Source organism: Cricetulus griseus, chromosome 4 (genome assembly GCF_003668045.3).
Source record: "Cricetulus griseus strain 17A/GY chromosome 4, alternate assembly CriGri-PICRH-1.0, whole genome shotgun sequence".
NCBI classification, from domain to species: Eukaryota; Metazoa; Chordata; class Mammalia; order Rodentia; family Cricetidae; genus Cricetulus; species Cricetulus griseus.
Window position 1 is genome coordinate 114,954,721 of NC_048597.1, and position 13,379 is coordinate 114,968,099.

Here is a 13,379-nt window from a genome sequence, read left to right on the forward strand (position 1 = left end):
GCTGCTCTTCCCAGTGCCCACATCAGACAGCTCACAACTTGCTATAACTCTAGCTCCAGGAGATTAGACACCCTCTTCTGATCGCCAAGAGAACGTGCAGGCATGTTGTGTGTACGCGCGCACACACACACACACACACACACACACACACACACACACACACTAAATCTCTGAGCTAGGAGGGGGCAGAATTGGAGTGGGGATTGTGGCTCAGTGAATACTTGCCTTCCATGAATTAGGTCCTAGATTCAATCCAAGCAAGCAGAAATAGAATATAAAGGAAGCATTAAATAATTTCCAGAATGGTGGCTGGAGAGATGGCTCAGCAGTTGAGAGCACTGGGTGCTCGTCCAGAGGACCTGTGTTCAAGCCTCAGCACCCACACGGCAGTTCCCAACTGTTCCCAACTTCTGTTTCAGGTGATCTTGCATCCTCACACAGACAGACATGCAGGCAAAATACCAATGCACATAAAATACAAATAAATTATTTTTTAAAAAAAAAAGCACATCCAGCCGGGCGTTGGTGGAGCACGCCTTTAATCCCAGCACTTGGGAGGCAGAGGCAGGTGATATCTGTGAGTTTGAGGCCAGCCTGGTCTACAGAGAGGGTTCCAGGACAACCTCCAAAGCAATACAGAGAAACCCTGTCTCAAAAAACCAAAAAGTCCAGAATAGCAAAGGCATAAAGAGAACAGGAATGAGTGAGAACAAAGCATAAACTGACAGACAGACAGACACCCACACACACAATTTAATCCAAGCATAGTAGCCCATACCTTTAACCCCAGTCCTCAGGAGGCAGTCAGGCAGATCTCTGAATTTGAGGTTAGCCTGGTATACAGAGTGAGGTCCAGGACAGCCAGGGCTACACAGTGAAACAACCCTGTCTTTCCCAAAACAAACAAACTCAATCTAGACATGCATAGGTGGGGAAAGGGAAGACGGGGGTGGGGCTCTCTAGAAGCCCTGCTGCCTTAAACTCCTAATCCACCTGCTTCATCATATAAATGCTTGGATTACAGACTTCTATTCAGGCAGGGTCTCTTTCTCTCTAGACAAGGTCTCTTGTAGCCCAGGCTGACCTTGAGCTCCTCTCATCCTGCCCATGACTCCTTCACAGAGGTAACATAACAGTTGTATACTACCAAAGTAGTGGTTTGTTTGTTTTGTCATTTTATTTTCTGGGCTTGTTCAATCAGGGTCTCTCACTCTGTAGTTCTGGCTGGCCTGGAAGTCCCAGTGCTCTTCCTTCCTCAGCACCCCCCAGTACAGGGGTTACAGGCATGCACACACATGCTGTACTTCCTTCCTTTCCTGGATCTATATTTGTGAGTGTGTAATAGGATGGAGAGGATGACCAGAAGCTCCTCTAGGGGCCTGAGGCTTGCCATGGTGATTCAGCATTTACAGGCTACGATGGGCCTGTGGAGAATTCCTGGATGATGGTCTTGGACCAGTCTTTCAACATTTTGACAGGTTTTCTACAGAAAGTCCTGTCTGGAGGCTTTCCAGCTGCCACAATGCAGGTTCTCAAACAATGACCTCAGTTAAAAGACTGGGGGGGATAATGCTTTATTGACTTGGCACCTATGAACAGTGGCCGCAGGCCTCCAGGCTTCTTTGCTACGGAAAAGCGGAGGCTCTGTGCTGGGGACAGTAGAAATCAGAGATGCTGCAGGAAGGGCTCCTCCTGTCCCTGCTTTGGCCCCTGCAGCCTCCTTTTTCAGCCGAGCACCATCTGAGACCAGGTCCTCACCCAGCAGGGAAGGTGATGACCTAGGACCTTCTGCAGTCCCGTCAGTCTATAGAAATGAGCAGCCCAACCCCTTCTGCCACCCTGCTTTCTGGGGGGAGACCAAGATAGGTCATTAGAAGGGTTTGAGGGCATTTACAGAGAGCCCAAGCCTCATGGATATGGGTGGAGAGAAGAATGGCTGGGATACTATATAAGAGTTCCCCCAAAGAAAAAGAGATGAGTCATTATCCCACATCTTCTGTTTTGGCTGAACAAAACATTGCCATGTTCACTGTACTGAGCCTTCAGCAGGTGACAACAGTCTGATACCACACAGTAAAAGGACAGAGGCAGGGTACTGCACAAGCTCCCACAAGCAAGGGGAGAAAGGGGCACCAGGAACTGCAGAAATCATAGGAGGGTATCCTGGAAAAGGAGGGACAGTTCCCCACAGGCTCCTTTGATATGATATGGAGTGCAGAGTCAGCTGGGTCACAATGGCTGGCACAGGACACTGGCATCCTCACTGTGGTCACAGTTGTGGACATCCCAGCGGATATGAGAGCAGAGTAGCAAGGTGCTCTCATCTCCTCGGCATTTAACATTGTCCAAGAGGATGGGGCCTCTGCCTGGGCCAAAATGGGCTTCACCAGGGGCTGCCAGAGCCTGGCCACATCCCAGCTGTCGGCACAGGACAATGGCTGCCCGTAGGTCCCAGGCGTCATCGCAAACAGTGCCCCACCGCTGTCCTAGGAAGAGCTCTACACGCCCCTCACATCGGTGGGTCCCACTAGCCAGGCGGAGGTGCCCTGTGTTAGAGATGAGGCCCGGGGTCAGAAGGGCCCATAGGCTCAAGAGATGTCTCCATGATTGGGGGCACTTGCCACCAAGCCAGATGACTTGAGTTCTATCCCCAAGACCCATTTGGTGGAGGGAGAAGACAAACTCTCACAGGTTGTCCTCTAGCCTTCACATTCATGCTGTCGTGTGTTCACACACATGTGAACACATGCATGTAACACACAGAGATATATACATAGACACAGATAAAGAATGCTGGACAAGGTGGTGCACACCTTTAATCCCAGTGCTAGGGAGGCAGAGACAGGCAGATCTCTTCGAGTTTGAGGCCAGCCTGGTCCACCGAGTAAATGTCAGGTCAGCCAGAGCTATGTAATAAGACCCCCAGGAGACAAAATAGTAAAAACAAACAAAACAAAAAACCAACTGTTTTTAAAAAGCAGGAGCTGATTCATGCTGGAAACTTGCTAGACTAGGTACGGGGAGGGAAGAGACAAAAGGAGCTGATAAGGACACAGCAGAGCCCTGGAAGCCCTGGGGATAGTAAGTGACATTTAATGAAGCTGGGCAGCAGGACCCAAGGCTGAAGGAAATACGCAAACATGTTCTCAGTGCTCTGCTCAGAGTCTCAGCCCCTGAGCCACAGCCTAGCTGTTTGGAGACTGTGACCATGTCTTCTCTTGTCTCCCAAAGTTTTCTGCCTCCCCTTCCACACCTGGATTCCCTGGGCTAATTTGTTGTTCTTCTGAGGTAGAGCCTTTGTATATGGCTCAGGCTGGCCTTGAATTCACCATCCTTCCAATCTAAATCTCCATAATGTTGGGATGAAAGCCCCAGGGCCATCATGCCTGATTCTGCATTCTCTCACTGTTTGCTCCAAGATAGGATCTCCATCCCTTCAGTTTGATCCCAACACTAGCAACTCTAGGTTGCTCTAGTATTTTAGAGTTGTGAGACCCAGGCGGGCTTCAAAATACACAAAGCTGGCCTTGAACTGCTTTTTCTGCCTCAGTTCTCCCAAGTGTTGGAATTACAGGGGTGTTCCAAGACACTCAATTTTTTAGGTGCTCTGTGTCACAGATAAAGTCAGGGGTCAGAAAGGGCTGGCCCGTGAAGCTCCTGCATGCTAGGCAAGCACTCTACTCACTGCACTGTAATCCCTGCTTCCAACCCCAGTTCCAAACTGCTCTAGTTTAAAATCTACCTCCTTCTTCCTGGGTATCATACTCCCATTAATGAGGCCTGAGAACAACACAAAAGGACAAGTGTTCTGGACTTGGTCAGTTCTGCGGAACTGCTGTAATCCAAGCTTTGCCCTTCCTCAGTCCAGGTCCATCTTACCCACAAGGTTCCAACCTCATTTGCAGTGGCAGTAGACACCTACCATCTCTGGGCCGAGGACTGGGCATTCGGGTGGTCTCAGAACCATCCTGCTGGACTTGGAGTCCCAGCTCCTCCGGGCCTGGTGAGTAAGGGCAAAAAAAAAAAAAAAAAAAAGAAAAAGAAAAGAAAGATGGCTGTCATACTGGGGAACATGCTCCCTAGAGCCAGGTCATCTCTCCTCAACTTCCCAGGTTGTAGAGTGTAGAGACAAGAAAGAACCTCGAAGAACTACCACACCAAGGTAGGAGACACAAGAGGGCCCCTAAGCCTGGGTATTCAATAAAGACGGAGGCAGCCACCAACAAAAGGACTTGTCCACTCAGACTTTGTAAGCCCCCTTTTGCATAGATTTCTCTGAGAAAGCAGTCCACCTGCTTCCTATCCACCACTAGTACTTAGTAGGAACCTTGCTCATCAGGGAGGGAATGTCAGAGACAGCACAGTAGGAACCCTCCTTAGGTCGCGCCCTAGTCTCTCCCTGCAGGGGACTCGCCCTTCCGGTCACGCCCCTACCGCGCAGTCGCAGAGAGTCCTTGAGGATCCGGCTGCACCCCTATGCGTAATACTTCCGCTGCAATGCAGCAGAGACTGCCACGCCTATTCCTCATCACACCCTGCCAAAGCCAGTGATGTGAGCCCCCGCCTATGGCTACCCCGCCCACACGTACAGCTTCACGCCGGTTTTCTCCATCTCCGGCCGGCTCTGAATGCCTCACAGGGCAGTAAGCGACTGAGCACGACCCCACCCACGCCTTTCATACTTGGCCCCGCCCACAGGGCTGTAAGGGCCCACGCCCTGCCCTGCTCATCCGCTTCGTGCTCCGCCCCCACGACACCCCGCCCCTTTTCTGAGACGCATGCGCACATCTTCTGCGGCCTCTCCCCGAGCGAGCTTTAAGCGCTTCTCGCTCCTTCTTCATGGTGCGCCCCGCCCATATCACAAAAGGCGCCTGCGGCGGCCCCGCCCATCCCTCTGGACTCCACCCTTCCCGCGCCGCAGCTTCACCTGCGCACAGCGCTCCGGCGTCCTCGTGGTGGCCGCAGTTGTGCTGGCCCCAGCCCAGGTGGAAGCAGTCGCTGAGGCGAGCCTCGGTACCGCTGCAGCCTACGTTGTCCAGCAGCACAGGGCCTCGGCCGTAGCCGAAGTGGCCCAGGCCCGTGGCTCCTAGCGCGGGCCCGCACCCCGCCTCGCGGCAGGCCACGCGCGCGTCCGCGAAGTCCCAGTCGTCGTCGCACACGGTGCCCCAGCCCCCGGCGTGCAGCACCTCCACGCGGCCGCGGCACGGGCTCGGGCCGCCCACCAGCCGCAGCCTGCCGCCTGCAGGGCGTACGGGCCGGGGCCAGAGTGGCCGGGCTGGGGCTGCAGGTTCCCCATTCCGCATCCCTCCCGCCCCCGCCGCCGGCGGCATCCCGGAGGCCACTTACTTTTCCTCCCCGAACCCCAGGCTGCCGTGGTGAACCGCGTCGGATCCCTGGAAGGCAGGGCACCAACTCCTGTAGCTGTGGAGACAAGGGAGCCTTTGCAGCGGGGCGAGAGGGCCATTCACCACACCCACATCTCTGCCTCAGTCCCAGAGCCACCGTGTTGTCTCTGGACCAATTCTGTGAAGTCTTAACAAAATTTGTGAGGAATAACACCTTTAGGGTTTTCCCACCCCCCACCCCCTTTTTTTTCGAGACAGACTCTCAATATATAGGCTTCACTGGCCTGGACTCACTATATAGACATGACTCAGATTCACAGAGATCTGCCTCCTGTGTTCTAGGGTTAAAATCTTTAGGGTTTCAAAAACAAGGTCTTGCTGTGTCGCTTAGGTTGGCTTTGAACTCCAAAGCTCTCTGATCTCAACTTGGTGTGAATCACCAAGCCTAGTGCTGGGATGGAATGCTTGAGTTGAGGGATTTACAACCCTCAACTCCCAAATCTTTTTTTATTTTTTAAGATTTTATTTATTATGTATACAACATTCTGCTTCTGTGTATATCTGCACACCAGAAAGGGGACACCAGATCTCATAACGGATGGTTGTGAGCCACCATGTGGTTGCTGGGAATTGAACTCAGGACCTCTGGAAGAGCAGTCAGTACTCTTAACCTCTGAGCCATCTCTCCAGCCCCAACTCCCAAATCTTAATTATACTAATTTTACTCACAGTGATAGCTGTAGCTCTAATTCCAAATGTACTCCTAACCTTGTTTTTCAGTTTGAATTCCTTCACATGGCCTCTGTTCCCTCCCTGGAAGCAATCCCTAATTTGACTGAAGCATCTTAAAGAAACCTCTTACCCACTCGTCATTTCTCAGAGGGTCATTCACGCTTCCATCTGCTCCTTTGTTCTCTACCATCTGCCCCACAGCCTTAGCTGAAGTCACTTTCCTGAATCTCCCTCAGTTCCCACCCCTGTCTGCCCTGTCCCAACCCTTCCAGCTGGGAGGGTGGGCTCTTCACCTGCTGGCTCAGTGTGCCACGCCCAGTCTTCTTTTGTGGCAGACGGAGGCGGTGCTGTGAAAGTTGGAGGGCCCAGTACTGGAGTAGGAGAAAAGACAGAGAGGATCAGTCACAGGACTAAGGTTGACTTGTAGGGCTGGGAGCCCAGCCCAGCCTTGACCTCAGTAGCTTATGTATGGTACACAGATGAATGCAAGCCCGTTGCATGCTTTCATTTCCATGTCCAATGTTCTCAAGAAGCCCCATGTGTGCAAAATACAGAGATGCAGAGTTTCGCCTACTAAGAACCTCTGCTCATTTCTGAGGGACTCGCAGAATAAGACTAGGCCAATTTACAGCTCAGCTGGTAGAATGCTTGCCTAGCATGCATGAGGCCCTAGGTCCATCCTAACGTCAGGTAAAATGGTATGGTTGTGTACGTCTGTAATCCCAGCACGGGGGAGATGGCGGCAGGAGTATCAGAAGTGTAAGGTCACTCTTTAAGTACTGAGTTCAAGGCCATGCCAAAATAAAAGAATGGAGAATCTTTATTCTAGTCTATGGATAAATGAGGCTAGGAAGGGGAAGGAGCATGAACTCCATTGAGCAAGGTCAGGGTGGTTCTGAAGGGCTCTGGGTGACTCTGGGTGATGCTCCATCTATAAGATGGGAATGATAACCTCTGGTTTGCTGCAAACACTTTCCGTCTAACAGAACAAAGTCCATTTGTGGATGGTGCTCTGGCCCAAGAGTCTTATTTGCTGGGCTAAGGGTGTATAAAGCCCAGTGGTAGAATACCTTGCTTATATGCACAAGGTTGTGGGTTTGGTTCCCCATCTGTTAGGCAGGATGTGGGGGCTAGTGCCTGTAATACCTGCACTAGGGAAGCTAATATAGGAGGAGGCCAACCTGGGTTAGAGTGAGACCCTGCCTCAACAAGACAAATCACATCTATTTACAGGGTCTCACTCAGTAGCCCTGTCTGGCCCCGGACTCACAGAGATCAGGCTGTTGTTGCCTCCTAAGAGCTGAGCTTAAAGGTACATACCACCAAACCCAGCTTTTTCTTATTTTATTTTGAGACAAGGGCTTATGTAACCCAGGCTGGCTTAAAACTCCTTATGTAGTAGGGGATGACCATAATCATTATGGTTTATGTCCTGAGTGCTAGAGCTATAGGTATATACCACTATGCCTGGTTTATGTGGGGCTAGAGATGAAAGCCAGGGCTTCATGCTTGCTAGATAAGCACTTTAGCAACCAAGCTACATCCCCAATGCCTACCTTTTATTTGCTGAAATAAATAAATATTTATTTATTGATTGGAGATGGTCCATACGGGAGAATATTCTACTTATTACATCCTCAGCTGAGCAGATGGGTGTTTTGGAAGTATCTTTAATCCCAGCACTCGGGAGGCAGAGGCAGGCGGATCTCTGTGACTTTGAGACCATCCTGGTCTACAAGAGCTAGTTCCAGGACAGCCTCCAAAGCCACAGAGAAACCCTGTCTCAAAAAACAACAACAAAACAAACAAACAAACAAACAAAAAAACCCAGAAAGTATCTTTGAGAGAGCAATCCTACAATATTTTTGCTATGTTTTGAAATAGTCCATGAAGAATACTTGGAAATTGCTAGAGAATTCTGAAGGCATTTCTGATAACAGAGGAATACGACAATAGTCGATACAGCTGCAGTGTGTGAGAATGAGAGTTATTCACAGTTGCTCCCTCAGAGCAGGCCTGTGATAAATACAGGTAATTCCACAGCCTTTCTGGAGAAATCTGGAAAGCACAGTTAGGCAAACCCCTTTGCCATCTCAGCCCTCCGTCAGCTCTCCCCCCACCCCCCACTCCTTCCAAAATACCTGCCCCTCTGGCCTGGCCCCACCTCTGCCTGCTCCTGATACCTGCACAGAGCACCCCAGCATCTTCGTGGTGTCCACAGTTGTGCACACCCCAGCCAAGGCTCTGGCAGGCTGCCAGGCGGAGCTCTCCACCTTCACAGTGAACGTTGTCCAGCAAGATATGCCCGGTGCCATAGCCGAAAAAGGCATTAGTGGTGGCGGCCAAGGCGGCCCCACAGCCCAGTTGGCGGCACACAACAGCAGCATCTGGCAGCCCCCAGTCATCGTCGCATATAGTGCCCCACAGGCCACCATGCAGGATCTCCACTCGGCCTTGACAAGGGCCAGCACCGCCCACCAAGCGCAGGCTGCCCTCACCTGGTGAATATGGATGACAGGGTGGGGCAAGCAGCATCTTACAGAATCACAAGGAGGGATTTTTCATTAACTTCATCAATGCACCAGACCTCCCTGGCCAGGGACAGGATCCTGAGCCGGCAGAGATAAACTAGCACCCCCACCCCCAAGCCTTCTGACAATCCAGAGAGTTGGACTGTGGGTCCCAGGTTAACCAGTTTAGATTGTGTCATCCAGACCTAAAAGCAGCCCTTTCTTTCCTATCCCTGCTCTGCTGGCCTTCTGTAATATGCCTGTTTGTCATGTACAGCTGCCCAAAAGAAACCTCGCTTTGCAAGTTGTGGCTGTCACACTTCCTCTTCTGTGAAGCCCTCCCTGGGAGATGGGTCCCTCCTCTGGGCTTCCTCCCTCTACTTGTCCCTCAAGAGGGTCCTTATTCTACATTGCAGACATGACCTTGGAGCCATCACCCCCCTTTCTATCACCTCCTCAGCCTACCAAGGGTCTCCCCAAACTACTACGACTTACCTTTTCCATTTTGGAGGGCTGTAGGGGGTGCTACACTGGTCAATACCTTCCTTGTCAGGGGCTGTGTGTGCAAGAATTCTGCAAAGGAAGGAGGGAGGAAGCAAAGGTACAGGGATCATTCTGTTCCCCATCCTTACACAGCATGTGAGCGTCAGGAGTCTAGAGCCTTAAGATGCTTGCTTTCAAGGCCAAAACCCCAAGTCCTGGATATGCACAGCCCTGTCTGGCCCCAAACTTGCTATGTAGGTAAGAATGACTGGAGATGCTGGGTGGTGGTGGCACAATCCTCTAATACAAGCATTCTACTCAGGAGGCAGAGGCAGGCAGATCTCTGTGAGTTCAAGGCCAGCCTGGTCTACAGAATAAGTTCCAGGACAAGCTCCAAAGCTACAGAGAAACCCTGTCTCAAAAAATAAACAAAAAACCAAAACAAACAAAAAAGAATGACCTTGAACTTCTGATCCTCTTGCCTCCCAAATGCTAGTATAATAGGTACGTGTCACCAGGCCAGCCTAAAGGCCTAGTTCTTACTGTTTTTTGGTGTGTTTATACCTGTGGTGTATACCTGTGTCCATGCTGGGTGCTCTCTACTGATCTTCATTGTGTTTACGGATTGGTTATTATGTCTGCAGAGCTCAAAAGAGTTATGGGTGTCTGTGAGCTACCATGTAGGTGCTAGGAACCGAACCCAGGTCCTCTGCAAGTCCTGCCAGTACTCTAAACCAGTGAGCCATCTCAACAGCTCCTTTATTTATTTTTATTTTATGTATATGATTTTTTGGTTGTTGTTCTGTTTTTTGTTTTTCAAGACAGTGTTTCTCTGTGGCTTTGGAGGCTTTCCTGGAACTAGTTCTTGTAGACCAGGCTGGTCTCAAACTCACAGAGATCCGCCTGCCTGTCTCTGCCTCCCGAGTGCTGAGATTAAAGTGATTGTTTTGGCTGTATGTATCTTTATACCCCACATACATGGAGTGCCTATGGAGGCCAGAAGAGGTCATTAGATCCCCTGGAACTAGAATTGGGGGGGAGGGGTGTTAAGAGCCACCACGTGGGTACTAGGGATCAAACCTGTGTCCTCGGAAAAGTAGCCAGTGCTCTTAACTGCTGAGCCATCTCTCCAGTCCCTTGAGCCCTGTTCTTAATGCAGTTGACATCCCTGGGGAACTCACTAGAAGAATTAAATTCTCAGGCCCTACCCCAGACCTGAAGAATCAGAAAGTCTAGGCTGCAACTACAGCTTGTGTTCTCAAAAGGCTTGCCAGCTAGAAAGCAGCTCTTAAGGTTAACAACTCTTGAGTTTCTGCTGCAGCTCTTAGTTCAGAAGAGTTTATGGCCAGGGTCACTCCAGTGGTCTGGTTTATTAAATGGGAGGAGTAAGTCTGGCTTGATGATACATGCTTGTAATTCCAGCATTTAGCAGGTGGAGGAAGGAGAATCGGGTGTTCCAGGCCAACCTGGCCTGTATGAGACTTCATCTAAATGAATGAATGATTGATGGATGGATGGACAGACAGACGGATGGATGGATGGGTGGGGGGTGCTCAGGTCAGTGATAGATTACCTGCCTAGAGACATTTTGCCCAGGCTGGGCATATGGCTCAGTGGTAAAGTGATTGGCTAGAATGCACGAGGACTCAGGTTCAATCCCTAGCCGTGGAGAAAGGAAAACTAGGAGGATAACTCTCCGTGGGCAATCAAGCCCCACCTGGAAGCTTGCTGTCTCTTTGGTCCATGAGCCAGAAGTACTCTAGCATCAGAGAGTGGGCTCGCCTGCCCCTGTGGCCTCCCCTTCCTTCACTCACCGTCACATAGGACCGCCACATCTTCATAGTGAAAGCAGTTGTGGACACCCCAGCCCCTGCTGCCACACTCGCTCAGGGACGCTTCCTGCCCCCGGCACTCCACGTTATCCAGGAAAATAGGGCCTCGGCCTTGGCCAAAGGCAAGTGGCTGTGGCACTGGCAACGCCAGGCCACAGCCCAGCTGACGACACACCACGTTGGCATCCACAACGTCCCAGTCATCATCACAAACACTGCCCCAGGAACCGCTGTGCATGACCTCCAGACGCCCTCGGCAGCGGCTTGGTCCCCCCACCAGCCTCAGCTCTGTAAAAAGGGGGACAAGCTGGTACAACGGGGAGTCGGGAGCCCAAACTACAGGACGCATGGGAGCCTTCAAGCTAGTGTGGCCGGGCCATGCCTGCTTGGGAGTATCCGCGAGCACATAAGGGAAGAGGCAGAGCCTACCTGGAAAGGGCAGTGGAGTGGGCTGGAGGGCACTGGCTGAAACAGACAGAGGAAGGGTGTGAGTCTCTGCTCAGCTTTGGAGGACTGGTCCCTTCGCGCAGCTTCCCCACGGGTCTCAGCATCCCTCTCCTCCTCTCGGAGACCCCCTTTCCAAAGGCCTCATCTCCTCTGTCTAGGACCACCCCACCAACTCCCTATCCCGGTGGTCCATAGACCACGGCAGATGTGCCCTGGACCCATTTGCCTACTATAGCAAACTCTCATGAGCGCCCGAGGATTGTCTCTACAACAAAGCAGAGTTTTGGTTTCTTTTTTTTTTTTTTTTTTTTTTTTTTTTTGGTTTTTCGAGACAGAGTTTCTCTGTGTAGCTTTGGAGCCTATCCTGGCACTCGCTCTGGAGAGCGGGCTGGCCTCGAACTCACAGAGATCCTCCTGCCTCTACCTCCCGAGTGCTAGGAATAAAGGCGCGCGCCACCGCCGCCCGGCTCTCATATGTGTATGTGTGTGTGGAGGTCAAAGGACAATTTGTAGGAGTTGGATCTTTCCCTCGACCATATGGGTCTCAGGGATTGAACTCCGCGGTTGTGGCAAGTGCCTTTATCTGCCAAGTCATCTCACTAGTCATTTCAGTATTATTTTAAAATTTATTTTATTGTGTGGGTGTTTTGCCTGCTTGCTGTCTGTGCGCTACATGCAGTATCACCAGAGGCCAGAAGAGGGCATCAGATCCCTTGGAACTGAAGTTACAGGTGGTTGTGAGCCGCTGTGAGGATGCTGGGAATTGAATTTGGGTCCTCTGGAAAAGCAGCAAGTGCTCTTAACCAGTGAGCCATATTCTCCAGTCCTTTGTTTGAATTTGCTTTGAAATTTTTAGCCCCCTGATTCTACTTCCTAGGTGCTGAGGTTACAGGTCTTGATCAACATTCCTCATGCTTCTTTGAATACATATAGTGTGTGTGTGTGTGTGCATGTATCATGTACATAGGACAACAACTTTGGGAAGTTTGATCTCTTTCCACGGTGTAGGTTCTAGGAATCTAGCTCAGGTCCTTAGGCTTAATGACAAGCTTCCTTACCCGCTGAGTGATTTTGCCTATCTTATTCTTTTTGCTTGTTTTTCAAGACAGGGTTTCTCTGTGTAGCCCTAGCTGTCCTGGAACTCCCTCTGTAGATCAGGCTGGCCTCAAACTCAGAGATCCACCTGCCTCTGCCTCCTGAGTGCTGGGACTAAAGGCTAGTTTTTGTTTTGTTTGTTTGGCTTTTTGAGGACAAGGTTTCTCCGTGTAGCTCTGGCTGTAGACCAAGCTAGCCTCAAATTCAGAGATCTGTCTGCCTCTGTCTCCTAAGTGCTGGGATTTAAAGACATGTACCACCACTGCCTGGTTTGTTTGTTTGTTTTTAAAGAGATTTATTTATTTATTATGTATACAGTGTTCTGCCTGCAGTGTGCCTGCAGGCCAGGAGAAGGTATCAGATCTCATTACAGATGGTTGTGAGCCACCATATGGTTGCGGGGAATTGAACTCAGGACCTCTGGGAGAGCAGCCAGTGATCTTAACCACTGAGCTACCTCTCCAGCCCCTTGCTTTTGTTGTTTTGAGACAGGGTTTCATGTAGCCCAGGCTGGCTCTTCTGGTTTTACTTTCCAAATACTGAGATTACAAATATGTACCGCCCATGCCTTGTCTCCCACCATAGCTGGACTGTGGGGGAAACTGAGAGCTAGAAAGGGGTAGCAGGAGCTGGCTGGGAATACTCACCCAGGGGGAAGAGAAGAAGGAAGGACAGTGCTGGGGAGAAAGGCAGAGGGCCAGCACCCCCATCTCCAGGCTTCCATCCCATGCTCCACTCATCAGGCTGGGGACCAATTTGCATGTCTGCTTCCTTGTGTGCCCAGCCAGTGGATAGCTTTTCAGAGGGTCCCATCAAGAATCCAAGGAGGAGTCACAACTGGAACATCTGGAACTCAAGATCCCCAGTGTTTACTTCCAGCTGCTAGGCCAGCTCCACATGGGATTGACATTCCTAGTGGAGGGAAAGGTACCACA

The 13,379-nt window shown here is 50.9% G+C and overlaps 1 protein-coding gene across 2 annotated transcripts; it reads right to left on the reverse strand.

Annotated features, from left to right (window-relative positions):
- Window positions 1-551: 551 nt before the first annotated feature.
- Ssc4d (scavenger receptor cysteine rich family member with 4 domains) lies at window positions 552-13,257 on the reverse strand. 2 transcript variants are annotated; one of them, XM_027416195.2, is made up of 10 exons: window positions 13,092-13,257; window positions 11,332-11,367; window positions 10,885-11,190; window positions 9,083-9,160; window positions 8,261-8,575; window positions 6,371-6,448; window positions 5,347-5,421; window positions 4,928-5,239; window positions 3,923-4,000; window positions 552-2,546 (listed from the first exon to the last, which is right to left on the reverse strand). In XM_027416195.2, exons 1-10 carry the CDS (start codon window positions 13,255-13,257, stop codon window positions 2,230-2,232), a joined length of 1,761 nt encoding a protein of 586 aa, XP_027271996.1. In that variant the 3' UTR covers window positions 552-2,229. The 2 variants fall into 2 exon arrangements, 1 of the variants encoding a protein (XP_027271996.1); XR_004769534.1 differs by lacking the exons at window positions 552-2,546; window positions 4,928-5,239; window positions 5,347-5,421; ... (4 more) ...; window positions 11,332-11,367; window positions 13,092-13,257 and adding an exon at window positions 4,590-4,662 and having other exon boundaries at window positions 2,890-4,000.
- Between the last annotated feature and the right edge of the window lie 122 nt (window positions 13,258-13,379).

What these genes read in the sequence shown, in the direction of transcription:
- Ssc4d (XM_027416195.2), bottom strand. Translation starts at nt 13,257, where the DNA reads ATGGGACCCTCTGAAAAGCTATCCACTGGCTGGGCACACAAGGAAGCA. An exon ending in GTGGCACACTGAGCCAGCAG is followed by an intron (nt 5,422 to 6,370) that starts GTGAAGAGCCCA and finishes TTGTCTCCACAG; the next exon opens with CTACAGGAGTTGGTGCCCTG. An exon ending in CAGTCCTCGGCCCAGAGATG is followed by an intron (nt 2,547 to 3,922) that starts GTAGGTGTCTAC and finishes TCTCTAACACAG; the next exon opens with GGCACCTCCGCCTGGCTAGT.